This window comes from Arvicanthis niloticus, chromosome 16 (genome assembly GCF_011762505.2).
Source record: "Arvicanthis niloticus isolate mArvNil1 chromosome 16, mArvNil1.pat.X, whole genome shotgun sequence".
In the NCBI taxonomy this organism is placed as follows: domain Eukaryota; kingdom Metazoa; phylum Chordata; class Mammalia; order Rodentia; family Muridae; genus Arvicanthis; species Arvicanthis niloticus.
The window spans coordinates 5,106,765-5,134,506 of record NC_047673.1 but is presented as its reverse complement, the minus strand read 5'-3'; the positions used below and the strand labels follow the sequence as shown (position 1 = coordinate 5,134,506).

General features: G+C 43.3%; 1 protein-coding gene across 2 annotated transcripts in view; it reads right to left on the bottom strand.

Moving 5' to 3' along the window:
- Myo16 (myosin XVI) overlaps positions 1 to 27,742 on the bottom strand; it is a 482,119-nt gene that overhangs the window by 289,868 nt on the left and 164,509 nt on the right. For both annotated transcript variants that reach the window (XM_076913797.1, XM_034520363.2), the window contains exon 4: positions 23,498 to 23,641. In XM_076913797.1, the coding sequence (XP_076769912.1) occupies positions 23,498 to 23,641 (144 nt within the window). The remainder of the gene's footprint in view (positions 1 to 23,497; positions 23,642 to 27,742) is intronic.

The following is a 27,742-nucleotide window of genomic DNA, read 5'->3' as shown; positions in this document are numbered from 1 at the left end:
CAAGCTGCTGTATGGGGAATGGCTTCATCCTTTATATCCTACCTCTGAGCATCAGATGTCACATGCGTTATTCTGAGAGCACTTATACTCTGTCTCACTCGGGAAGAACCTTCCAGACTGAGATACTCTCAGTTTGTCTTACTCTTCTAGGTACAACAACAAAACTCTCCAAATAAAGCAAGTTAAAGAAGAAAGGTACTCAGGGAGTTTGAAGTTGCTGGTCACATTGCATCTATGGTCGGAAGCCAGCAAATGAGTGTGTGTTCTCAGGTCCATCTCTTTTGGTTCAGGCCAGGGACCAGCTCCTAGGATAGTACTATTCACGTTTTGGGTGGGTCTTCCCACCTCCATAAACCTAGTGAAAGAATCTCCATGCAGACAATCCCGACCACAGGCACAGTCATTCCTTGAGACTCCCTGCTCAGGTTATTCCAGACTTTGACCATGAAACTAAACACCACAAGCTCCAAAGTATCTTTTCTTTGTAGCATGTACATCCAGCCCTGGCCACTCTACCTACTAACTTAGAACTCTACTGTTGGGCCAAACCCCTAGGCCAACAAAAATCCATTTGTACAGCATAGACTGCAAGGCAAATCCTGGCATTTCTTTCAAGAAAATAAATGAAGCACATCATGGTTGATTTTTATCACCATTCCCGTGTGTGAAACTCACAGGGACTCTTCGAGCAACTGAGTGCTCAGATCGTACTAGAGGCCTTGGGCACATTTACTCTCTATTTATTGAAACTGGAAGGCCATTTAATTCCAAATTTGTCCTAAATTTTGTTCTTGATGTATCCCGGTTGGGACTCATGTACATCATTTCCTCTAAATGAGATTCTGCTTCGTTCTTGCCAGATGACATATGGACCAATAAACATTTTATTGGCCTGTGCTTTGTAACAATTTAATCTCAACAACTCTGTTTGTTCACGGTCTTACTTAGTAATAATTCTTTGTCACATTAATACTGAAAGCTTAGTAAAAGTCATGTAATGAAATTGTAATGATAAAGTGCCACTTCTTTCTATGTGATTAAATTTTTTGGTAAGGTCTCACTTTTAGATAATTACAAATCTACCGAAAATGGAAAAGCTGGCACTGGAATGTTTCACCCATTATGAGTTTAATGCCCCCCAGAATGATGTGCTGAAACCCTAACCCAACTTCCTCATTTATACAGTCATTGCAGACAATGCTAGTTTTGAGGAGATGATCCTGGATCAGTGTGAGACATTATTTCAAGATGCCCAGTGTCTTTAATAAGAGAATCATTTGAATGGAGACAGAAACTTGGTAGGACACAGGGCTGGAAAGGTAGAAGCAGAGCTTAGACTGATATCATGAAGAGACAAGACATGCCTGATTCTCTTGGGAGCCAAAGAGCCAAGGAAGAGTCCCTTGAATGTAGACATCTAGATGTGTCAGAAAATAATGTTTGTTCTTTAAAGCCACATTTTGTAGACTATTATTTCAGGAAACTAAGGTAGCATCTGTGCCCAGCACAATGGACTAAATGTCTACGCCCCTTTTCTGAATTCTTACATTGCAGTCTAACCCACACAGTGATAATATTAAGAGTTGGGGCAGTTTGGGTGTGATTAGCTTGTAATGCTGGAGCCTCCAAGACTGAGTCCAAGTTGATATTTTTATGAAAGAGACCTCAAGTCTATAGAATTGGTCAAGCACTGGACAGGTGAAAAAATGTACAAATTATTATTTTTTAAATGTATTTATTTTAAAGCATGCATTCATGTACGTGTAAAGCCTGCTGTGTATTTATGTATATCATATGCATTTAAGCCCCCTTAAGATCCAAAAGAGAGACTCGACTCCCTGGGACTGAAGTTATAGGTGGTTGTGCGCCACTGAAGTGTATGGTGAGAACCAGTCAGGATACTCTGAAAGAAAGGAAAGAGTTCTGAACTGCTGGACCATCTCTCTAGCTCCTAAAAGATAGAAAGCGATGTCATAAATAAAAGGGTTCCCATTAGAGATCCATTGACATAAAGAATAAAAAGGGGCATTATGAACAGCCATGCACCCACAGTTTATAACTGGTGAGAAATCAACTAGTTCCCTGAAAGACAGACTGCCCCAGACTTGAAGAAGTAGGCCATCAGTTGCGTCTAAGCCTATTAATAATCTCTGTAACCTGAATCATGAGGATGTGCTTGATTCATGGTGAATTTCATAAATCCTTCAGTAAGGAAATGTTTCCATTCTGTGCAGGCTCCTTTAGAGGACTGAAGCAGATGGGAAACTTCTACACATTTTATCAGACCAGTGTTACTGCATGCCAAGGATGAATGAAGGCTTAAAACTACAGACTCTCATTAATTCAGGTGACAAATCCTCAATAAAATATTAGCAAACTGAACAAACAGTGCATAAAAGTAATCATATACTAAGTAGGGCTTCATTGAGCTGTTGGCGTGGCTCTGCTTTCTCTGCTCTCAAGGGCACCACCTTGTTTCTCTTAGTTCCTGAGTGAACCAAGCACGTCTTGGCTCATGTATTTGTGTACACAAAGTTCATATAAACTTATGTAGGCATACATACATACACCATTGGTTTGCATATGCTTGGACCAGGGAGTGACACTATTAAAAAGTGTGGCCTTGTTGGAGTAGGTATGTCACTGTGGGTGTGAGCTTTAAGAGCCTCATCCTAGCTTCCTGGAAGCTAGTATTCTGGTACCAGCCTTCAAATGAATATGTCGAACTCTCAGCTCCTCCTGCACCATGCCTGCCTGTATGCTTGCTTCCATGTTCCCACCTTGGTGATTATGGACTGAACCTCTGAACCTGTAAGCCAGCCCCAATTAAATGTTGTCCTTATAAGACTTGCCTTGGTCATGGTGTCTGTTTACAGCAGTAAAACCTTAAGACACACATAAATTTAAAAATTGTTAAAAAATAATTTGTATCTTTGTCTTAACCTGGCCAGAGGTTCAGCATTTGAAAATCAATAATACAGTATCTCATACTAACAGGCTGAAAAGCTATAGAAGTATATGTTCATATCAGTGGATATTAATGAAGCATTTGGTACAACACAGCATATGTTTATGGAAAACCAGTTAAGTAGCATAAAGTGTGAATTCTGTTTGCCGGAGACTTTGACAGCTAACACTGTACTAAATGGTCAGAGGGTAGAAACTTCACAGTAGCATCAGGCACACAACAAGGCGTCCGCTCCCAGGAGTCTTTCCCCAAAGTCTGCGTGATGCCTTAGTTAATGGAGTCTGACAGAAAATGGAGATAAGAGGTATACAGCCTGTGAAAGAGAAATAAAGCAGTAGGTGCTCACAAATGAAGCAAACTTTTACATAGAGTAAGTCCCCAAACCAAAACGAAAAGAAGCCTGCCCCCATTCCCCATGAATGTCTAGGTCTCAGGATGGAAGGACCATGTGAAAGTAACAACTTTTCTTCATTTCTCCATTCTGTAAACATGAGGGCCGAACAGGAAACATGCTACTGTCACTATTAGAACCCTGGGATAAGAATTAGAGCATGAACCTAGCAAACTGCTCATGATCAAGAAGAGACGGAAGACTCCCAAGACGTCCCTTCTAATGCACAGTTGGCGAAATCGCCCCTGGCGATGGGTACAAATGCCAAGGTGACAGTTGTTCCAAACGTGCCTTGCGGAATCAATGAAATCCAAATTGATACCCCAGAAAGCTATCTGGCAGACACCAACAAGCTGATGACAAAGTTTTACAGAGTCAGAAAGAAATCTACATGTCCAACATGAAACTGAAGGAGAAAATGTCAGAAGCCTGACTTCATCCAACCAGAAGACTTATTGTCAAACCACATAATTGAGATGTGTGATATTGCTGGGGAAAATGCACAGATCAATAGACGAGAATAGAAGGCAGCGACAGAGCTGCATAGATGCAGAGAGTCCTCACAATAGAAATAAAGGCTACACAGTACAGCAGAGAGTGCTGTCAACAACTACTGCTGGGGAAGTTGAAGATCAGTGTGAAAAAGAACCAAACCACAGGCTCGCCTCTGCTCTTCCCCCAGAGCGGGCCTCACTATCCTGCAGTCTTTCCCTGAGAGAACTTCTTTGAGCATGCAGCTGTCAGAGGCTTTCTCCTCATACCTCCTGCATGCCTGCCTCCATCCCTGCTGCACAGACCAAATGACAACTTTGAATTCCCGCCTTACTGAGATCAGTGCTTTGTGACTTTTAGTACACAGGCTAGGTCATATTGTATGGCACTTACCCCTTTTAAAATACCACTGTCAGAAACCTCAATTTATTCTCTGGAACTGAAGGATTCCTTTCCCTTCAGGGCTCCACCATGGCCGCCTCTTGATGGTACCTCTCCCATTAAAGTCCTCTTCCTAGGGGTAACTTGTCTCAGGTTCTTTTATATAAAGTTGTAACAGACACATCATTGCAAAATTTCATTCATGATAGATCACAGACCAAAATGTAAAGTGCAAACTTGGAAACGCTCTTCTGATGAGAAAATCTAGATATCACTGAGCTGGGTGATGGGCTCGTTGACACAGTACCAGAGGAGCGGATATAACACAAGCCAGGCTTTATCATGAACTTCATCAAAGTCACAATGGAAAGACAAGAAAGGTTTCTGGATGAAGCTCCACTGAATTTTAAAAAGGATTCATGTCTTCATGGCCTAGAAACAACCAGGTTAGGATACCAAGTACGTTGAAGAAAATTTAGAAAATGGATCACTACGAAAATTTGACTTTAGGGCTTGTCAAGAGGCCTCAGTCATCTTGTCTCTTGTCTCAGTCAAGATGTAACAGCTGCTGCCATTACAGAGGATCAGAGATTGGTCCCCAGTAGCTCAGTAGGGTGACTGACAACCACCTGCAGTTTCAGGTCTAGGCATCTGCTACCCTCTTCTGAGCTCCTCATTTAGGTAAAGATAGATATTTTTAAAAAGAAAACAATGATTTTTATGGAAACTGAGTTTTAAGTCATCAAATTAACCACCAGAAACAGTAAAAATAAAATAAGTTTACAGTCCCTCTACTCAGACTTAGTCAGCAGGGTTTCAATGTCTTTTAGTGCAAACAGAAGTTGTGCGGGCACACAGACTTTGTGAAAATAAACAGGATTCAGGCCTTCACTTTCATGGTCTCACTTCCAACACCAGTGCTAATTTCGAACACTCTCCCTCCTGTGTGATTAGGCAGTAACTGAACCCCATCACACTCCCATGCAAAAGCCACTAAAGACTCTTTCGCACACACTGAGGTACTCGGTTCATCAACCTTGTAAGTCATAGTCTTGTATTCTACTCTCCGTCTCCAGATAAGAAGTCCCCACCTATGAAGTGAGCATGGTATCTGCAATTCAGCATCACCTGGGTGCCTATGGCATTCGCTTCGGGCTTGAGTGTGCTTGCTTCGTGATCTATTCCATGGCTTCACTCCACGAACCCTCTGGTTCCATTTCAGCCACATAGAGACCCTCACTGCAGCTCAAGCATTGCCACTCCCTCAACTCTTCTGTACCTTCTCTGCCATAGCGCTCTGGGGTCACAGGGATTATTATTCTCTAGTGCCTACTAAGTCTCTCTCTCTCTCTCTCTCTCTCTCTCTCTCTCTCTCTCTCTCTCTCTCTGTATGTGTGTGTCTTGTTCTTTCTTTTTCTTCCTGTGTTTTCTTCCTTTCCATCTCCTCCTCCTTCTCCTCTTCCTCCTCCTCCTTCTTCTCTTTGCTTTGGACACAAGGTCTTTGATGTAACCCTGCCCAGCCTGGAGCTCACTATGTAGATCAGGCAGGCCTCCAACTCACAGAGTGCTGGAACTTAAGGTGTCCGGAAGGTGAGCATGGCCAGGCTTGGCTTTAACTGTGTGAATCTGTACTGTGGCCATCTGTAGTTCTTTCACAAACATCTGTCCAACAAGCACTTTCAGGAGAACAGTCATAGTTATGTGTGTGGTTTTTTTGTTTTGTTTTGTTTTTTTTGTTTTTTTTTTTTTTTTTTTTTTTTTTTTTTTTTTTTTTGTTGAGAGATCTTTTCTAGGTTGTAAACATAATATCTCTGGACAGATGAGGACATTAGTTTCCCTGGGACCAGAGTTACAGATGACTGTGAGCTGTCCAGTGGGTGCTGGGAACTGAATCTGCATCTTCTTCTGCAAGAGCAGTAGGGGCTCGAAACCACAGAGCCATCTCTCCAGCACCCGACCGATGCCAAATTACTCTTGAATAACTAAATAAAAACCTGAGGTTCCTCCCACAAGTCTCCCATTTCTGTCACCATCGCCTACTTAGGCTCAGAGAGATGCCAGAGCCCCCGGCTATGAGGGAGGAGGCTACAATCAGAACCGTCAATGCTAAGGCAAGCAGTCAGCTCTGTCTGCTGACTGCTGTGAATGAGCTGGGGAGGTAGGACCCTCTGACCTGGAGCTGGCCACACCCTGATCAGTGATCTCTGAGGCAGCAAAGCAGCATGCACAGGCATCTTTCATTTCTAGCAATGGTTTCCAATGGCTGCTATTATTTATGAAGAGAGAACATTAGACGCATGTAATTTTTCTTTGGACTCTAGATTTTTGGCAGATAGTACTGCTTGTAATAGAGTCGGGTGGCCCTCGTATTCATTAAGGAGCCGTGCACTGAACTTTTATTATGATTAAAATGTGCTTTGAGAATTTAACACAAATTTTTATGGCAATAAAAATTAAGAGCCCTTATTATGGCCGTTTAAAAATTTCATAACAGTTGAGTTACATTGGAAAAGAGTTTTATAGCTCCCCTTGTGAAACCTCCTTAGGTCAATGGTTACTACTTGGGGAGGCATAAATATTTACATGTTTCCTTATTGCCATGGTACACAGCCCAGCAAAGCATGCAAGGGAAGGAAAACAATCCTCAGGATTCCAAGGGATTGGGTGTGAGTGGTGTGTGCAGCCAGCCATCCTAAGGACATCTCCAAATACTCACAGAATGACAGTTTGCTGCAGTTGTAAAGGGAGGGTGTGTCCCAAGGGCTGTGAGGACAGAGGTGTTCACCTGATATCCCAGACCAAAGGGAAAAAAATCAATACGGGCCAGAGTGAGCATAGGCATCTAGCAGAAGATGGACATAAAAACTGGAAGCCGAGTCACGTTATAAACAGGAAGGGAATGTTAGAAGAGAACCACTCATGTGCCTGAACGAAAAGGGAAAGAAAAAGGAAGGAGGGCGTGGCCGTTCCTAAAGCACAGAGAACACTTATCATAGATACACAGGGAGCATAAAAGGAAGAGGCATCTGCGAGATCCCTGACTGGACCTTGCCAGCAGGCTGAGCCTGAGGTCATGGAGAGGGAAGAGGAGAAAGAAGAACAGGAAGGCCAAGAGGTTAGGACAGCAGATAGCAGGATGCCAAAAAAGCGGTGTGGTCAACATGGCTGTAGGGGAGAGCTGGAGAGTTCAGGGTAAGGGGGCAGGGTAAGCCAGGAGCAGGTGGAGTTGAGAGAGTGGCAGCCTGCACCTATTCTTTTTGATATGCTAATAAGCACCTTAGTTGTTTGCAGGGTTTTGAGTGCTTCCATTTGGGCTGTGAACTCTCCTTTAAAAATGAGGGGTTTCTATCAGAACAAAAGTTAAATGAAAGGAACAGGTGGGATGCAGAAGCATTTGGGGATAAAATGCCTCCCCCTCCCCCACCAAGGCCTGTGTCTGAATACTTACTTCCCAGCTGCCTTTTGGGGAAACTGCAAAAACTGCAGGAGGATGGCGCTTAACTGGCAGAAGTGAGTAACTCAGGCACGGGGGTCCTTAACTTCCTGTCTCCTCTCTGCTTCCTGTTGCAGTGAGTTGTGAGGAGATGGTGAATCCTTGCCACACACTCTGTCCTCCTTGGAGCCTGCCCTGTGCTTTCCCATCCGTGATGGACTCTATGCCTTCAAACCATGAGCCAAAACAAATTCTGCTTCCCTTGCGTTGCTTTTGAAAGCTGTTCTGTCATATTGATAGGAACTGTAACCAGTACCACAGACAGGAATTATGTATGATGAGATATGATATAATAATAAAACAATCAGCAAAAAAAATGTGTATAGCTTATGTAATGGTATCTACTGAAGGAAGTTTTCAGGCCTGGGGAAGTACAGAGATATTGTCTAAGTGAGGACACTCTTGATCTTCACTCCTGACCTGAAGCCTGAGTTAGGATATCTTATTTCAGGGCTCACTGAGAAATCAAAGTCCAGGGCTATGAGGGAGGAGACTGCAGTCAGGATGTTTGTGGTTGAAGCCACAGTCAGTTCTTCCAGGTGGATGGAACTGGAAAGGAAAAGGACCCTCTGATGCCAGGCTGGCCACAGCCTCACTCTTAAGAAACCTGAAGAGTAGGCTCCTGTTAAACCTCAAGAAGTGCATATGCTTGGAGATTACAGCCTGGACTACAGAAGGGTTTCTAGTCATTAGGAAAACAGCCAACATTCCTCAGAACTTCTGAAACAAGATTCCATTTGCCAAAAGTAGCCATTTGGCTTGCCTCTGGCAGGAGGGAGGTATTGCTCTCCACTGGCTTACACACGTCTTGCATATCAAAACCCATGCTGGCCTCCAGGCTCCTTCAGCCCTCACTCAGCCCACACTGGCACCATGGCCCTTCTCCTCTGTATGTTACCTCCCGGGCTGCTACAGTTCCTAGGTTTCCCTGCACCCAGATGCCCCTTGATTTCCATACAATGGCAAGGTTTCTCCCCTGCCCTCTCTATCCTTCAAATATCTATTCTCTGCTGTTCTCCACTTCTCTCTGCTCCCAGGAGACAGACTTAGCCATGTCCAGTGGGCTTCCTATTCTTTCTGCTCTGGATTCTTCCAGATGCCTCTGACTATTCTTCTTCTCTATCTTTTATCCACAATAAAAATCCTTCCCTCCAAGTTGGGGGCACTAGGAGAACACAGCCTGCTGAATCAAATAAGCAGGACTCACAGGGGATCATAGAGACTGAAGCAGCAGCCAGGGAGCCTGCATGGGTCTGAGCTAGGTCATTTGCATATAAGTTACAGTTGGGTTTTGTAGCTGGGTGTTCTGTGGGAGTCTTAGCAGTGGGGGTGGGGCTGTCTGTGACTCTTTCCTTTCCTTTTGGGATCCCTTTTCCTCCTACTGGGCTGCCTCACCAATCCTTGATATGAGAGTCTGTGGCTAGTTTTATTGTAACTTGTTCTATGGTGGTATTCGATGGATATCCTTAGGCAGCCTGCTCTTTTCTGAGGGTAAATGAAGGAGGAGTGAGTCTGGGGGGAGGGGGAGGTGTGGGGGAGGGCCTGGGAGGAGAGGAGGAAGGGACACTCAGACTGAGAGCATAAAGAAGTAAATTTACTTCAAACAAACAAATAATCAGAAACAAAATGTCCACCTAATCATGAAGTGGATAAGAAGCCTACATCTCCGAAGACGACGTACACAAGGTATATAGATTTGATGATTTCTCTACATATCCTGGGGGTAGGGGCACTGGCATAAAAAGACTATCATAGTACTTGATGGTCATCTCCTTGTGACACAGCTATTCATTTAAAACTTTATCCCAGCTCCATTGTGGGGAAATTCTAGGGCGGGGAGGTGAGAGTGGGTGGGTGGGGGCACATCTTCATAGAAGCAGAAGGAGGTGGGATAAGATAGGGGATTTCTGGGTGGGGGGGAATGGGGAAAGGGGATATAACATCTGAAATGTAAATAAAATATCCAATCAAAAATTAATTAAAAAAAAAAAAACTTTATCCCTTGCATTTGGGTGGATGTTTCCACCTTTCTCCAATAAATACGTTAAATTTCAAATTTCTATGTCTTTTGAAAATAAATAAGGAACAAAACTATCTTTGAGGTGAGTGCCCAGAGACCCTCTGACATGCCCCTAGCAAGTCTCCTGTCTGCTAAATGCAGAGGTAAGAAGGAATTTAGACACATTAACGGTTATCTGGGGAGCTAGCTGGAGTGACATTTGAATCAATTAATAGTCAGAATATAATTAAAGGTTGGCTATCCAATTAAAAGGAGTAGTTTTACAAGAAAGCCTATTAAGAACGTGTTTCTGAGAGAAGGCCATGGAGAGGGTCATGAGGTGAGGACAGAGGGGAGCTGTGCCATACAGGAAACACAGCCCAATCTCACGTCACCTCAGCTGCCCATCCTAATAAGCCAGGCATATGCCCTCCGGGGAAAGCTTTGTGTGCAACCCACGTAGGTGCTTGGTTAATGTTTATTGAACAAAGCCTTGCACGAAACCAGCCAGTACCCCTAACTGATTAATCATTCATTTAATTATTGTCCGAAAGTAGCCTTTGTTAAATGCATGTTTGGCTCATCCGAAGAGCCCATACCTGCCCCAAGAAAATATAGCCTTTTTCAGATTTACAAACAAACTGAAGGCTTGGGAAGTTGACATTTTCTGTCTCTCACTGTGCTGCACTAACGGCCCGAATATATGATTTCTCTCCAGTGTTTTAAGGTGCCAGAACCTATGGGTCACATCTTCCTTTGGTTGAAAGTAATGGCTCAGGGTCAGGGCACCTGCTGTCAAGCCTTCAACCTGAGTTACATCCTGGAAACCCACATGGTAGAAGAAGAAAACCCATCATGCAAAGTTGTCCTCTGATCTCCAAATGCATACCATGACACACTCATGTGCATACACAAATGCACACATAGTAACTGAATGCTCAAAGAGCTTTTAAAAGTGTCTTATTCCTGTTTTAACTTTCTACTCACTAATGTAAAATATATATATTTATATACATATATATAAATATATACATTTTATTTATTTATATTTATATATTTTTATTTAATTTATTTATATTTATAATTATATATTGTATATATTTATATACATTTACATATATATATGTAAAAGAAACCACAAGTTTAGTCTGGTCTTTTTCCTTGCAGGAGGGATGGGTGTGGTTTGCAATTTTCTCCATTTTTGCCTAGCATGTCTGACTGGCTAACAATTCCCAGAAATATAGCCCTCACATAGTACAGGAGATTTTCAAGGCACTCCCTTCTCTCCCCCCTTCACAACAGCACAAGCCTGGTTTCCCTTATAAACCTGGCTGCTTCTCTCTGTCTTTACAGCCTACTGCTTCCCCAAAGATAGTTTATAATTGGCTTACTTTTCAAATGCTCTTTCCATTTTTAGGGTCCACATTTCCTGGGTTGATCTGATTTCCTGCTGGCTTCTTGCCTTCACATGCAAATATGACTGTCTCTGTCTCTGGGTTCCACTGCCAGCTGCTCTGTGGTTCTCTGGGGGTTGGGGGTAACAGAGTCTCCAGGAACCCCAGTGTTGGTGTTACGTGTCCTACTAGGAATGCATGGCCCTTCACATACAGGTTTTCTGCTTTGTCTATACATATACATATACATACACATACACATACACATACAATACACATACAATATACATACAATATACATACATAATACATATATTAATGATATATATAATTAAGCATTTATTTCCTGTTGTGGCACACATGCATGCTACAGTCTGTGTGTGTGTGTGTATGTATCTGTCTGTCTGTCTGTCTGTCTGTCTGTCTCTGTCTGTGTGTCTGTGTGTGCCTCTATGTGTACATTTAAGTCAGAAGACAACTGGTGCTATCAACTGGTGCTACATGTTCCCTTGGTCCACCACAAGAGGTCTTGGGGATCAAACTCAGGCCATTGGGCTTGGCGGTAAGTTCCTTTACACACTGAGCCATCTTTCTTAAATCCTGGACATGAAAACATTCTTAAACCCTGACCCTCTTGAAAGCAAGGTGAAGGCTATAGACAAGACTGTAATGTCATGTCTAAATTTGTCAACTCTGTGTCCCTCACTCCCTTATCTGTCACTCAGAGACCACAGTCTTTTTATTCCATGATGCCTCCTGGATTGTGTGTGGTGGTCTACAGGGCAGGTCATGTCTTGGATGTCTTCCTGCACCTGTGGCCCAGAGCTGCCTGCTTAGCTCAGGAACAGGATCTAGGTGGGTTTCAGCTTCAGAGGTTCCAGCATTTAGTCCGTCACAGTCAAAAGCTCTGACATTGGACAGCATGCAAATCATTCTTAAAAATGCGCTACATACGGCACTAAATACTAATAAATGAATCTGTGCACAACACAGGATGACCCATGGTAGATTCAGAAACTTTATTTCCTGGTTTCTGCCAAACTCTGAAGTGAGCGCAGTGTCCAACTTGTAGCAGATTCAATAAAGAATGTTACATCTTTTCTATCTTTTTAATTTTTATTTTGAGTGTTAGGGACTGGGCCTGTTAGTATTAACACCTGCTTTGAGGCCTTCCAAATTGATTCATCTGTGTAATAAAGTTTAGATTCGGTACCCTCTAGATAATGGTTTAAAATGGCCACCTAATGGCATACTAGGCCCAGTCATTTAAAAGGGTCTTCATACATACATACAGCAGTCTGGTAAATGGAAAGAGGTCCCCTATATCCAATCATTCATCTACCTCCGCTCTAATCCCTCCATGTGCTCTGCCTGTTCCCCACCCCAGGTCCTTTTAGCAATGGAACCTCCCCAACCCCCATTAGATGACGCAACACTCTTAGATCCAGCTGACGAACCACCCCCTTCCGTCGCAGACCTGTTTCCATGCCACCGAAAACCCATACTGCTGCCTCGTTTTCTTCTCACCAAGATACCTCAGAGTCTACTAACTCAACCTCCCCAGACCCCTCCCTTCCCTCTGTGCCAGCTGCAGGCCATGCTAATCGCCCTGTGTTGGCTCTGACCTTTACCCCTCCTATCACACGTTCTAAGGCCACAGACAAACCTCCAATTCCTTCTCCAGGGACACCTAAACCAGCATCTGTCCTTCCCCTGAGGGAAGTGGCTGGAGTAGATGGCCTTGTCAGAGTACATGTTCCTTTCTCACTAAGCAAACTCTCTCAAATAGAGAGCAGACTGGGTTCTTATACCTCTACTCCTCTTCTCTCTTCTCTCTTATCTCTTCCACCTTCCTCTTCCCACCTTTGCCCTATCCCCTGAATAAACCTCCTCCCCTTTGGAACCGTGTGGTCTGGAGTGGTCTGTTCTGAGCTGTGGTTGGACTTTTTCTTAAAACTAGCAGAGCCTATGACCTTTCCCTGTTAGATAAATGATTTACTGACTATACATCAACCACCTTTATTTAAATCTTAGTGTGTGGCAGAGTTTGTTAAGTTATCCTGGATGGCCCTGGAACCACAGCTTTCTCTGGAACAACTTAAATAACTCTTATTGTCCAATTTCAAATTCTGAATTAACCTGTACACGTCAAGCTCATTTTGGGCTCATCCAGATGCTGTTCTCAATTGAGGATGCAAAGATGTTTTAACAATTCAGGGTGAAATTAAAGGTGCCTATGCTTTACCACACAGTTTAGCTACATCACTAAATGACATCCCTGAGCATCGGATGTTAGCATGAAGAAGTCAGCAGTTACTACGGAAATAGGGAGGAAGTCAATAATGTGCTGCAGACAAATGTGAGCCTGGAGATAACCGGTCCTCACAGTCTCCCACCTGACATCCTCCTGGTGTGGTGTGAACACCTGGAATGATGGAACTAAAGTAATGCACATTCTCACCTTGAAAGGAGACCATCCTGCTCTCAGGGATGGCCCTACTGTCAGTCCTGCTGACTCTGTACCTCTTCCCTGAATGAAGCTCGCCAGTATTTGACCATAATTTATTTTTCCCTCTGTTAACCTCTGATCAGATGATTAGAGAAAATACCCTATCGATTGAGTATTCTTTACACTCTCACAGACATCCTTGCAGCATCAGCTTTGAACTGCATTTTATGATCCAGGGTGTTGGGAGGTTTAAGGCGTCCCTGTCTGGTCCACATGATAGTCTTCTTACTCTATTGGTGACGTAGCCCTGGGATGTATCTGCATGCTGGGAGCCACTAGGGTAAGATAGAGGCCACTTTGTCCATGTGCTCTGGGCAGGTCTTGGTCGGCATTGAGCTCTAGGCACAGTCTATAAAGGTGTTAGTGGGACAGTCTTAGCCAGGAGATGTCCTGACATCCTCCTCTGTGGCACTGCTTGTGTTAAGTGATTTAGTTATCATGTACAGGTGGGCGGAGTCTCACTGTGGATGAGGCAGTCCGTAGGACTATTGCAGAACTGAGGAGGTAGCTACAGGTCTATGCTGGCTGAAAAACAGAATGGAGATGAGCCAGCAAGTCAGGTTGCACCCAGCGGGTTGCACCCAGCGCCCAGAGATAGTTCTGTGTAGAGAACAACTGCACCAGATGATCTCACAAACACTTTGACTTTGCCTATGCTTCCTTGAAAGTCTATGTTCAGTTCTGCCATCAACTGGATAGTCACACTAATGATATCATCTATTGGTTTCTCACTTCTGTTTCTGGTATAAATTCAAGTTATAGACTTATTTGTATATCTGCTTCTTCTTTGTCGACAGAAAATGCTTAATGATAACTTATTTTATTTGATAGCATTTAATTTTTAATTGACTTTTTGATGCATATATATATATATATATATTTCCTCCATGTGTTTTATAATGTGTATATTTCCTCCTGACTTATGGCATTTAACCTTACAAAGACTTTACTTGTCTTCAGTTGTAACATGAAAGACTACAAAGACGCATCTGCTAAACACTATAATATTCTGCTTTTGCATATGTTCTCTGGGAGTTGAGCTCTCCTTTCATTTCTCAAATGCAGCCAACCCTGATTCTTTTATGCAATGTTTGCTAAATTTCCACTCCAGCTTCTGAATGCAGTAGCCATTGCTTTCTTCCTGAGTTGTATTACAACTGGCCAATGATTTAACTAACATAACAGATGGACACGTGATGAAGACAAGATATCCAAGATATGAGAAGGTAGACCATACAACAGAATGTGTGTGTATGTATGTATGTGTGTGTGTGTGTATGTGTGAATGTCTGTATATGTTTGTCTGTATTTGCATGAGTGTGTCTGCATGTGTGTATATGTATGTCTCTGTGTGTGTCTGCATGTGAGTCTGTGAATGTATTCTGTGGAGTAGAAATTCCCCTACATCCATAAAAAGGCCACTGGTACTGTGCTTACTTTCACACAGAATTCTGAGACATGCTTGTTCAGCCCAGACAGCAGAAGTCTTCTGAAGGTTTTGATATCACTATATTGATTCAGAGGAGATAGTCTGTGAAATCTGCCACAGGGATTTCACTTGGCAAGGCCTGGCTTAGGCTTTCTAAATTAAATAATTTTAAAAGAAGCAGATTTCATTGTGTCTCCATGGAACATGATAAAACAGCTAACATATAAATTACTCCACACCATATTCTTATTAATATTAAAATTCCCAAATGTGGCAGTTGTAATATATATAATATTAAAAAAGGGAACAAGGATGTCAGACTCCTGAATGAGGAGAGTATATCACACTGACTTGAGGAATATGCACTGTGCTGGGTCTCACATCTCTGAGCTCCTCACAGTGAGCGCAGCTAAACAAAGTTCTGATACTGCAACATGTTCTCTGAAAATGCTTTCACACAGAAGAATTCTGTAAACTTCACTGCAAAGGAATGTCCGACTCTGCACAACTTATCAGTAGGTGTCCCACTTCGGAGCCCAGGATGAGTTCTGTGTGGAATAGAGAGACCCACTCTCCATGTCTGGGAGTGGGTGGGGCCCAGGTCTGCTCCTCTGAGGACAAAAGGCAGAGACTCACCTGTCCATCTGCTTCTAGGAAAGCCACTGGTTATGAGGCATGTTCTACTGAGCACCCTCCCCATGCAGAACAAACATCAGCTGGCCTGTCATCACTGACTCAGAGCTAATGAAAGGCTGAGACTTGCTTGTACCAGTGACAGACTCCGCCCCCATGTGTGAATCTGGGCTGTCACACAGGGGATGGGAAGCTGCTGAATTTCACTGTCTGGAGACTGTTCCAAGACCAGGCATAGGCAGAGACCACATCTGGTAAGGCTTACAGATGTGTCCTTCTAAGTTGAAAGAGGTTAGCTAGCTCTCAGAAACCTGGTTATTTGTAATCTTAATCCTGGGGCTGCTATGCTCCTGGTATAACCATTGCCCTAAATTCGTCATATTCATACCTCCATTATTTTGAATGGTAGGATTTTAATGTGAATTTTTGTCCCAGCCTGAGGTGCTGCTCCGGTCCACAGGTCAGGGTCTAGCAAGAGAGAGAGAAAGTGGAGATGGAGGGGAAGAGATGTGAAGAATGGAGACAAGACAGAGGTTCTAATCAAGTCTCTTGTCTAGTTTACTGAGAGGAAAGCCTGGGTATTTATATGCTTTGCCACGTGCCTTGTAGATGTGGATACCACGTGCCTTGAAGCTGGGGGCATTAACAACAAAACAACATATGTGGGATAAACAAGATGTTTATCAGAGTGTGCTCAGCTGTTGTAGGCTGTTGAAAACAAGTCTCTTGTCAGAGTATATGGCTCAAGATGGCTACAAAGATGATAGCCGCTTTCTGCTAGGAGTCGGCTCCCAACAAATTTTAGGAAACACACTCTTTCAGAACATGGCATAGGAATCCTTGAGTTACTTGGGTAGTTACTTGGGCATGGTATGTGTGTATGTACATGTGTGTGTGTGTGTGTGTTTATGCATATACCTATGCATATACCTGTGTGTGTGTCTGTGTGTGTGTGTGTGTGTGTGTGTGAGTATGTTTGTGTGTGTGTTTATGTGTTTGGAGGTCAGACAACGACCTCAGTCTGTCGTTGTTCAGTCATTATCTGTTTCCTACTTGTTGCTTTTGTTGTGAGGTAGGGTCTCTCATATTTTCCTGGAACCTGCCAAGGAGGCTAGGCTGGGTCAGCAATCCCTTCTGTTTCCCCAGCTCCGGATTGCAAGATCATTCTGCTGCATCTGGCTTTTTATGTGGGTGCTGGGCTTGAGCTCCTGTCCTCACGAGCAGCAAGCACTGTATCACCCTAGCTGCCTTTCCATCTTTGTATCCTTGTAAAGGCAACAGCGTCCACCGGGCCCTACCATGCCCTTCCTCCATCTCCAGGCAAATCTCTCCCACACTGCTACCTAGCTATGTACCCTGACAACCCTTGCTTAAAACTCCTTGTGGGTTTCCAGGCTGGGTTCCACCCATGGCTTCCTATACGTGCTGTCGACTGCCTGCCCACCCTCTTGACACCTGCTCTGTATCTAGAACCTTCTTCAGGTCTCATTTGCCTGACCCACAACTGAACATTTATCACATCTCTGTGTCACACACCCTCGACTCCCCAAGGGTCTGGACAAAGCCTCGCATCTGTCCTCTTGAATACCAGGTACCAGGGTTCAGATCCCTCCCATCACTCAGCCCTATGCTGGTCTTAGGTGTTACTGGATTTTCTCTGAGCAACTCCACTAACTCAGGACGTGTTTGTGTTTAATGTGCTATTTTTCCTCGCTGTGCTATGGCTGAACTCAAAGACCTCAGTGTTCTGGATAGGCCTGGTGCTGTTTGTATTCTAATGCTAATACCGCTCTCTTGGGAGGGGCTGCGGACAAGGAATGAGTCCTGTACTCAGGACTTCTTGTGAACCATTCCCTAATGAATAAAGGAGCCAATCATTGGGTGAGTAGGAGGCGGGACTTCCAGGTGGGATGGAGGAAAAGGAGGAGGATCCAGTTAGAGGTTTTTGGAAGAGTTAGCACGTGGGCAAGATGTAGCTGCCAGAGTTTCCTGGTATCATGGCGGACCCACCACCAGAGGACTCAGATTTAATAAGACCTACAAGATTAGGTTTTAGTTGTTGCGTCCAGAGATTGAGTTACCACTGTTTCTGAGCTAAGTTTGTGTGGTGTTTTTCTTCTTGTGGCCACTCGACCAAGTTCAAGAGAGAAAGGTACAGCAGTAAAGCATGGATTTGCAGCAAAGCATGGATTTGCAAAGGCCGTGGGGTTTTGAAGCACAGGGATGGCGTGGTAGTGACCTGCCAGAGGGAACCTAGTGAGCTGGGTGGAGAGCTCGTGGAGCTCTGAGTCAGAGTCTTCATGACATAAAACAGGTCGGCCTTTGCCTACCAGCTCTTGGCTGGCCAGGCATTGGGACTGAGGTGGCCTCCTGGTGGTGGGCCTAGTGGCAGGAACTTGGTTGGTGGCAGACCAGGGAAGCCTGCCTGTTATCCTTTTTTAATACCTCCTGCTACACATCAGTCTGTTGCTTATTGTGGAGTTTATTCTCCAACCTATAACACTATTCAAATGTGCTGCTCTGCTTTCCAACTAACCCCTGTCCTCCGACTCTCAGAGCAGCTGATCATCTTGGTGTATTCTAGCATGTGAGCCCTGCCTTCTTGGAAATGAGGTTTCCTACTTAAGACTTCACAGTTGCATCTTTTCTTGCAGCCACGCAGATTCCACTTCGAGTCACCCACAGAGGCTCTCTCTTCTGTGACTGTCCCTTCATGTTTCTGAATCCACTACAGTGTCACCAACACAGAAGGTGCATGCCAGTGAGAGCAGCAATCCCACACCAGGGAAACACGTGACTGGACATTTCCTCATTTGACATCTATCCTTGAGTTACAAGCATGAGACCAAACTCGGACTGCAGGCACCTTGCATGATGTGTCCCCTTAAATGAGAACCTTCAGGGGTATGGACCTCACACTGGGTTCAAGGTGCAAAGGTAAATTATTGCCACGGTGGCACACAGCCTTTCTCAGTCACGATTCTAGATGTGTTATTTTCTCGAATTTTCCCAAGATTGCAATCCTAGGAACACCTCAGAGGTACAGAGCAGTTACATCTCAGAGTGGGAGGTATGGGGGATGCTTTAACTTAAAGCCTAAAGGTATTGGATTCTAATGGTTCCAGTATCCACAGAGATTTGTCAATGCCTGCTTCAGATGCCTGCTGCACTTGCTCTATTTCACTCCTGGTAGCAAGACGCCATATTTTACTGGAGACGCAGACCTCTTAAATTATGAAGTGATAATCTTCTGTATGAGGAAGTGGAAACCAAGTTGCCAAAAGTATTCCTAAAATATTATAGCACCTAAATATGGAAACCATGCACCACTGAATTCATGCTTTCAGATGTTTCAAAGTGTGGAAAACATTCAGGAAACTGAAAAAAAAACCAATATGCACCTGTACAAATCTAAGCATTGACTGTGTGCTCTATGTATACACACATATATGCATGTGCACATGCACACATGCACAGACTTACATGGAATCTGTGCAGTGTGAACATAGTAAGAATCCAAATATTAGGGGTGTGTTCTACACAAGCACATGGATATTCACACACACCTACATATGTGTGCATGCACATGAATACACATGCATATTCATATACATACTTACATATGCATAGACATACCTGTGCCTTCAACAGATACATGCACATTTCAAACACATACACACACGCATATACAAAATAGATACACACACAAGGAAGGAAAACTGGAAGTGGGTTTTTTTTTTTTGGACAGGTAGGAGTGTAGGTAAATTTTCTTTTGTCAGTCTATCTGTTGTCTGTCTGTCTGTCTGTCTTATCTTTCCTTCTTTCACTCATTTTTTTCTGTATCCAATGCTTCTGACATAAATAGTTCTTGCAACAAAAAAAACAAAAATGTCTAACAAAAAGGACTTTAGAAATTAAATACATCTGTCTGTATGTATACATATATAAAAATATATATTTATAATATATATATATATATACATATATTACAAATACAATTGTACTTTGTTGGCACAAATGACATTTTAAGAATTAGCTTTTCCCTAAGAGCATCAGGTGCAGGCTGGGACAACTTTCCCTCTTTTTCTCTTGAATGCTTCTGAATTGTTGTCAATATTTAGACGAATCAATACCGTGATTTAAATAACTATGTAAAATTACAAATTTCATGATTTTCATGTTTGAATTTATGTTTTTGTATTTTGAAGTAATTTTTTTCTTATATGAGAAAATACAATTAAAAGGACAGCATTAAGAATATTAGAAGGGCTAGATAGATAGCTTAGAGGTTAAAAGCACTGACTGCTCTTCCAGAGGTCCTGAGTTCAATTCTCAGCAACCACATAGTGACTCACAACCATCTGAAACGGGATCCAGTGCCCTTTTCTGGTGTGTCTGAAGACAACTACAGTGTATTCATACAATAAAGTAATTAAATAAATCTGTAAAGAAAAATAAAAGAATATTAGAGATTTCCAGATGAGGGCCATCCCAGAAAACACAACAGGTCAAAATGCAGAGAGCAACTGGGTGCCAGTCCCAATGGATATCTACAACTCAGACTCTGTACCCAATGCTCATGGAACGTTGCTGAAGAGGGAGTGGAACTGTCTTACAAGGCAGAGGACCAGGAAGGCCACCACGAGATTGTATCCTCTAGAAATGACTTCACTAATGATACCGAAACAATATGGCTGCCCAAACAAGACCTGAACAAAGACAGCATCCATAGACGTGCTAACACAGATGGAAGAGATCTCATGGGGCCCTAAGCCTAGACAAAGCAGCACAGTTAACTGAGGAATGTGGAGATGGGAGAAATGGTCCTCCCCAAAGAAGAGCCCTCCAATTGTTATCTGATGTCATGTAGTCAGCCCTGAAATTATACAATACAGGTAAACTAAAAAGACCCATCTGGTTGTATCTATATACTTAACGCATGTATGAGTAGAAATAACTTCTAATTAAAGGAAAAGAGACCGTGAATTTGAAAGGGTATGAAGAAAGGTACGAGGGAGGGGTTGGACGGAGTAAAGCAAAGGAAAATGATAATTATATTTTAATTTAAAAGATAAATTATGCATAATTTTAAGAAAGAATATCAGAAATCTTTGGAAATGTGGAGTAATAATAAGAAGAAGAACAGGACACAGGAAACCAAGACAGCTCAGAGACTGCTGGCAAGCAGAGGGACTCAACTTCTCACACACTTCACATGGGATGAGAGTCTACAGAATTCAAACAGAACCCTGGAGGTATGCAACAGAAAACAGGTTTAACCTCGGGCACTGCAATGACAGAGTGCAGGCCACAGGCAGAGCTGAGGATGCAGCCATGTGAAGCCCTCAGCCTTGACAGAGAATCCCTAAGCACAATCATAACACATTTTCACTGAAGAGACTTGAAGTTTCTTACAATCCTAAGTAAACAGAATTTTCTAGGATCCTCTTATAAATCGGTGCTTGTTGTGAACTCCCAAGTCCAGATTGCTTCCTTGACAGCCACTGACTGGACAGTACTGCTATGATCGAGCTTGGTACATCTGCTTAATGCCTTTGATCAGAACTCATTTGAACACCAAAAGACTCCAGTCTTTCCCCTCCCTCCTTCCTCTGCTTTTGGTTGGTTTCTGTTTAAACTGTCTCCCTGTGCACCCTGGCTGCCCTGGCGGTCCTTTTTTTCTGCCTTCTGAGTATCAGGGTTACAGATATGGACCACTACACCTATACAAGACTGCTTCAACTGAAGACAAAATTATGATCTTCTAAAGAAACAGATTTTATACATGCACACACCCATGAATGCACACACACAAACACATACATACATATACACACAAATATACTATCACATACCCTGATATACATACTCACACTCACACACATGTACACACACTCATTCACACTCAAACATGCACACACACTCATACACACACTCACACACACATACACCACACATACCACATACACACACACACACACACACACACAACCAGCATGTCTTACACAAAAACTTAGTTACACACTTAATGTTTCTGACATACAAAGAAATTTTCCTCCACAATGTAAGGTCACACATTCTTTGAAATTAAAACGAGAACCTCCAACCTCACATCAGCAGTAACTGTGTAAGCTCTATAAGGGTCAAGGACAGTGTGGCTTAGCTATCTCCTTCTGGCCATTTCTGCAGTTAAGAGTGGCAATAACATTTACATTTACACAGTTACCACAGACTCTAAATAATCCTGTCGTCACTGCATCATGAAATTGACCACAACCCTTGTATGAATTTGACCACTGACAGATGCACCTGATGCACAATTTAGGCGGCAATCTTTTATATAGCAAAGCCTGACATAGTTCTTTTCAACGAAAGTATTTTTAAAAGAATGTAACAGAAAATGATTACAATACTTTTAAGTTACAATGACCCTCTCTAGGTTGCAGCCTGCCTTTAGTCCATGCCAAGAGATGCCACGGAGCCTACACTGCAGTTGTCCCTACTCTTGGCTTCCTTTTAACCGTGAGAGTCTCTCATACTCATGCGGTGTGGCCTTGAAGAACGGAGGCAATGTATTGATAAACAGGGCCAAGTTCAAAGAGGTGGAGGATGGACTGAAGGCAGATGACCCCACTATAGAGAACTCTTCACTTCACATGGACTCCAGCACTGAGTCTGGCAATGGCATGTGGCATCCATCCTGAGTTAAGAAGACTCAATGCTTCTTTAGAGAGTCACTCTCCTAAACAATTATTCTGAGGACTTGGAGGGATGTCACTAGTTATTGATTTTCCTTGGGAGAGGCAGTTTAACTTCAGAGTACACAAACCTCACATTGATTTCCTCATTCATGGAGCCTCAGAGAGACCTAAAGAATTTGCCACCATTTAGCTCATCCTAACTATGAAACCTCAGACATCCGTTTTCATGTCCAGGTTTACTCCAGTCTCGGCTTCTGACTATGCAACATTCTGTTGTGGTGTGTGCATTGGGGCATGCTGCTTCCAGTCCTTAGTGGTGTTCTGAAAGAAATACTCATTATCACAGTCTCTCTGGTCAAAGTCAGAGGATTTGCACACAGGTCCACATAATGAGTCTTTCGAGATCATAATGGAGTCATGTATAAGCTCAGGGTTGTCATTGTTGCCAAGGTCTGCAGCATCAATTCTGCAGTGTCATAGCTACACAGTGCTCTGGACCTGCCTCCCATGAAGACCACATAAAGAAACTAGCCTTTGCCCTGCACCTTCTTTAGAAGTTTTTGCATTCTAGACTAGAGGGGCGGGATGTTGACTAGCAATGGAACCGAGTTTCAGAATCATGCCTGAGCTTAGAAGGTCCTGCTTAGTGATGTGTATTCAAGCACGGGAAGAGAGGTGGTTGTTATTATTAGTCAACTTTGAGTATTTCATACACAAGTCCTGTATCTGCATCATTTCCACTTCATCTTCCAACTTCAGCTGTGTCTTTTCTGCTCCTTCCCAAATTCATAATCCCTTTGGAAGACATGTTTATAAAAGTTCAACTGCAGCTGCCTGTGCATTCTTGAGGACAAACATGGCCATTCTGTTAACACTGGTGTGTACCAAAACATGCAACTCTAAAGCTAGTCATGACATGAACATGAGTTATTTTAGGACACTCGAGATTGACAACTTTAGTTTCTAAGTATCTGCATTCTTGGGCCATGAATGGTGACACAGACACATGCTTTCCCCAAAAGTAGTGAGATACATTGAGAGATATTGTTAAACACATATCTGTCATTGAGTCTTCAAGTGCTAGGTTAATTGGATTAATGTACTTACTAATATGAGCAACAGGACAATGTCAGGGTTGTCACAGGCACAGGCAATGTGCATTGGGGCCCAAAAGTCCTCGTCCTGGTGGTTGACATTGACACCCCTGTCAATGAGGACTTCTGCGATGAAAACGTTGTCATATCGAGCACACTGAAAGAAAAACAGAAAAGAAACACAAGCTATAACAATGATGCAAACATCACTGACAGTCAGAGCATGACAGATGAAGCCAAAACTGTGTTCTCTGTCCCCAGTGAGACTAAGGGATAGGAGCAGATGTCACACTGATGGGGAAATCTGGCTACAGATATTGGGAATGAGAAAGTAAATAGGGGCAGATACTGTAAAAGTTAAAGCATATCTTGAGTAGATTCTTGGGCCATCTACAGTGAGTTTTCTAAAACATTCATTTGCATACATTATGCTTCTGATTCAAAACATAGTTTATTAGGACATATAATAATAGACATAAAATGTTGCTTTTCCATGATAGATATGCTTTATGTAGGATTTAAATTATATGCTTAGAACAGACTTCTCTTCGCCAAATCACTCAATATTCCCACCATGAAAATTCATCTCCTGCCCCCATTTACTGTATAGACAGTAAGGAACACAGCTCTGAAGGAGCCTGCTGTGGAGTGACGATCATCAGTATTCCCATCTGCTACAGTTAGTCTCCAGAGATGGAAGTCAATGACCTCCAGAACTCAGAAGGAAGGACTCAGGTATTCGATAGTTAAGAGAGAATACCATTCCTGCACTGGACCTGAATTCAGTTCCCAGCATCCATGTTGGCCCATTCACAACCACTGGAAACTGCAGCTCCAGGGGTCTGATGCCCACTGATAATCTCTCTCTCTCTCTCTCTCTCTCTCTCTCTCTCTCTCTCTCTCTCCACACACACACACACACACACACACACACACACACACACACCAGGAAACAGACTATGTAAGTCTTAGCATTGTTGACTTACTATCTTGAGAGACTTTCTGTCACAGCATGGGAGGAGGGGTCAATATGACTAGGGTTCAGTATCAAAATATATAGAGTTCATGACACATAAAGGTAGAGATAAAATGCTGTATGAGGGAAGAGTTTCCAAAATCAGTGCATGATGTCAACAGCTGGATGATGATGGGCGTGGTGCCCAGGAGGCACCCATGCTATGGACAGAGGCCCCTGGAGTGATGAGCATCATAGCACACACAGTCGAATCCGGCTTCTCTTCCCATGTTCAGATGGGATGCCTGTATCTGCCTTCAGTGGAGGGGACACTAAGTTTCAATTCAATCATGTCCTATTCCCACCAAATGAGTCATAACTGCCAGCTCCAACAGGATCAAAGGTTTCTAAATTACTTATGGTTCCCCTAAAGTATTGATTATCAGTTAAAGTTACAAAAATTATCTAGTACTTAACAGACAAAATATCCCTTGTCTAGAATCCAGTGCAGATTATTAGGGAAGCATCATGACTGCATGGATAGAATCCACAGGACAGGGGCGGGGGGGGATGCGGGGGGGCAGGGGGCAGTGGTGAGTGACTAATGCCATGGCAGCCAGAAGAGAGGCAGTGCCTAGAATTTACAAATTAGGGGATTGGATGCACTGTAGGCAGGCACAGTAAGGAACAGCTATGATTCCTGAGGCAGGAGAGTAATGAAGTCGAGGCCAACTTGGATACAGAGGGAGATGATGATGGTAAGCAGGTAGATATGTAGATAGACGTACAGACATACACACAAACAGTATAGTTTGGGAAAATTAATACATTGCTTTAAAGTTACATGTAAAGGAATAGAACAGCATTGGAAGTTACTGGAATAAATCAGTCATGCCCTAGGGATATTGAAACGTGCACACTGAATTAACTTCTGCAGACAACACACAAGAACGTAAAAATGAATTACACAAAATAATCCAAGAATGCCAAAAAAGTGTGTGTGTGTGGGGGGGGGTAAATGGATTCTATAGACAAAAAAACAAATACCAGATCTCACCCTCTGCACACCAGCAATGTGATGAACACCATAATTTAAATGTGCAGGTTGCAAGACTGAATAATTGTCTACAGGAAACCCTGACTCTTTCTCATCGATGGAGGCCATGTGGGGCTGTGTGGTCTCGTCACGCCTCAGCACCCCTGGAGGCTCTTGTGGGTGCAGTCCGGAATGACAAACAGTAACAGTGTTGGTTATTAAACCCACCTCCACTCACAGAGGACCCACAGATATCTCAATATAGAAAACAATCATCATATCTATTATGTATGTATGACAGAGTTACAGGACAGAAGGTCAGAGAAACAAATCAGGATTTCTATACACTAGTAACTAAAGTTTGAAATTTTTTTAAAAAAATTGAATAGTTTCAAAATTTTGAAACACTTATGGTTAAGATGAACAGAAATATGTAAGACCGGAATCCCAAGAGCAATAAAGCAATTGTGTAGCCATATCTCATAAGCTTGGAGAAATTTGAATGTGGACTGTGCCATTGAGGGAAAAAAGATGAACTGTTAACTTATTCTTCCTCCATCTGTCTACATTTAACTAAAATGCAACCAGAATCCCCACAGGTGTTATCTCCACGAACCAAACCCCTGAATGTAAGAGGTGTAAGCTAATGCAAAGGACCCAGAAAAGCTTCAGGGTCATGGACAAGAAAAGAGTTGTGGACTGAATGCTCCGGAGTCTAGACTTAAAGTTGTGATCAACCCAGTGTGATATAGACACACAGACAGAGGAATTACTGAGACACACATAAGGAGAATGGATCAACACACATAGAGATGACTGATAGCTGAGAAAGCCTCAAGTGGGATTCAGGGGCAATGGGGTTCTTTCAGTAAATCTACAGGGTACCTGGGCATGTGTACACTATACAGCTGTGGCTGTGTGGTTTGCACCAGGACACCTCAGCATGTGTGCACTGCACAACTGCAGCTATGTGGTTTGCACCAGGACACCTCAGCATGTGTGCACTGCACAACTGCAGCTATGTGGTTTGCACCAGGACACCTCAGCATGTATGGACCACATTAACTGTGGCTGTGTGGTTTGCACTAGGACACCTCAGCATGTATGGACCACATTAACTGTGGCTGTGTGGTTTGCACTAGGACACCTCAGCATGTATGCACAGGAGGAAAGCCCTGCTACGAGTTCACCAAGGACACTTGCAAGCATCCTGAAAAGAAACAGCAAGGTAATATGTAGGCAGTTTGTGGAAAAGCATCAACTTCAAGAAAAGTCTTTGTGTCTCAGGTCACCAGTCAAATGTGTCACTGTTAGATCACTTGAGAACTTGATGCTGTGAAATGGGACTCCGGCCACTACAGACAGCATCAATTTTAAGGATGATGGCAGAGAAGGTGGGGGGGGGGGTGGGGATTCTCAGTCCCCAACAAGCTGGTGTGGCGTGGGAACTGGATCCATGTGAATGAAGGTAATTCTTCCCTTTGCTTCCTCTTTTGGACAGTTCACTGCAACATCAGTGATGGTGTGAATGATCTGTTAAGGTACCCTTGAGGGGGGGTGCAGGTGACTCAGTGGGTAAGAATGCCTTCATTGCAAGCATGAAGAACTGAGTTCAAATTCCCGGCACCTATGTAAAAGGTCAGGTATGACTTTGCATGCCTGTAACCCCAGTACTCCAGGGAAGGGGACAGGAAGGGAAGAGATTGGATCCTGAGAGATTGCTGGCCAGTTCAGTGAGAGTCCAGTTTAGTGAGAGACTCAGTCTCATGGCGATCAGGTGGAGTGTGATAGAAGACTCGTGACATCCTGCTTTAGCACACAGAGGCAGGAATACAGCTCACACTCTCATGTACGCACCTCCCCGCCACGCACACATCTACACACAAACACACAGACATCCCTGACATGGACCACAGGAATCTAGACTCACACTCACATGTACATACCCCAACCCCCAGCATGCACACACACTGCACACAACTACATACTAGCTCAAAGACATCCCTGATGACATGGAACACAGGAATCCACATGCATAGTGCACACTCCTACCACATACATACTACACACACAAACGCACAAAAAAATCCCTGACAGGGATCTTAGGAATCCACACTTACACTTCACACTTACATGTAATCCCTCGACACATACGCATGTACACACACACACACACACACACACACACACACACAAGTACACACAGCACACAAAGACATCCCTAATTTGGAGTATGGGAATTCACACTTATGCCCCAAATGTACTTA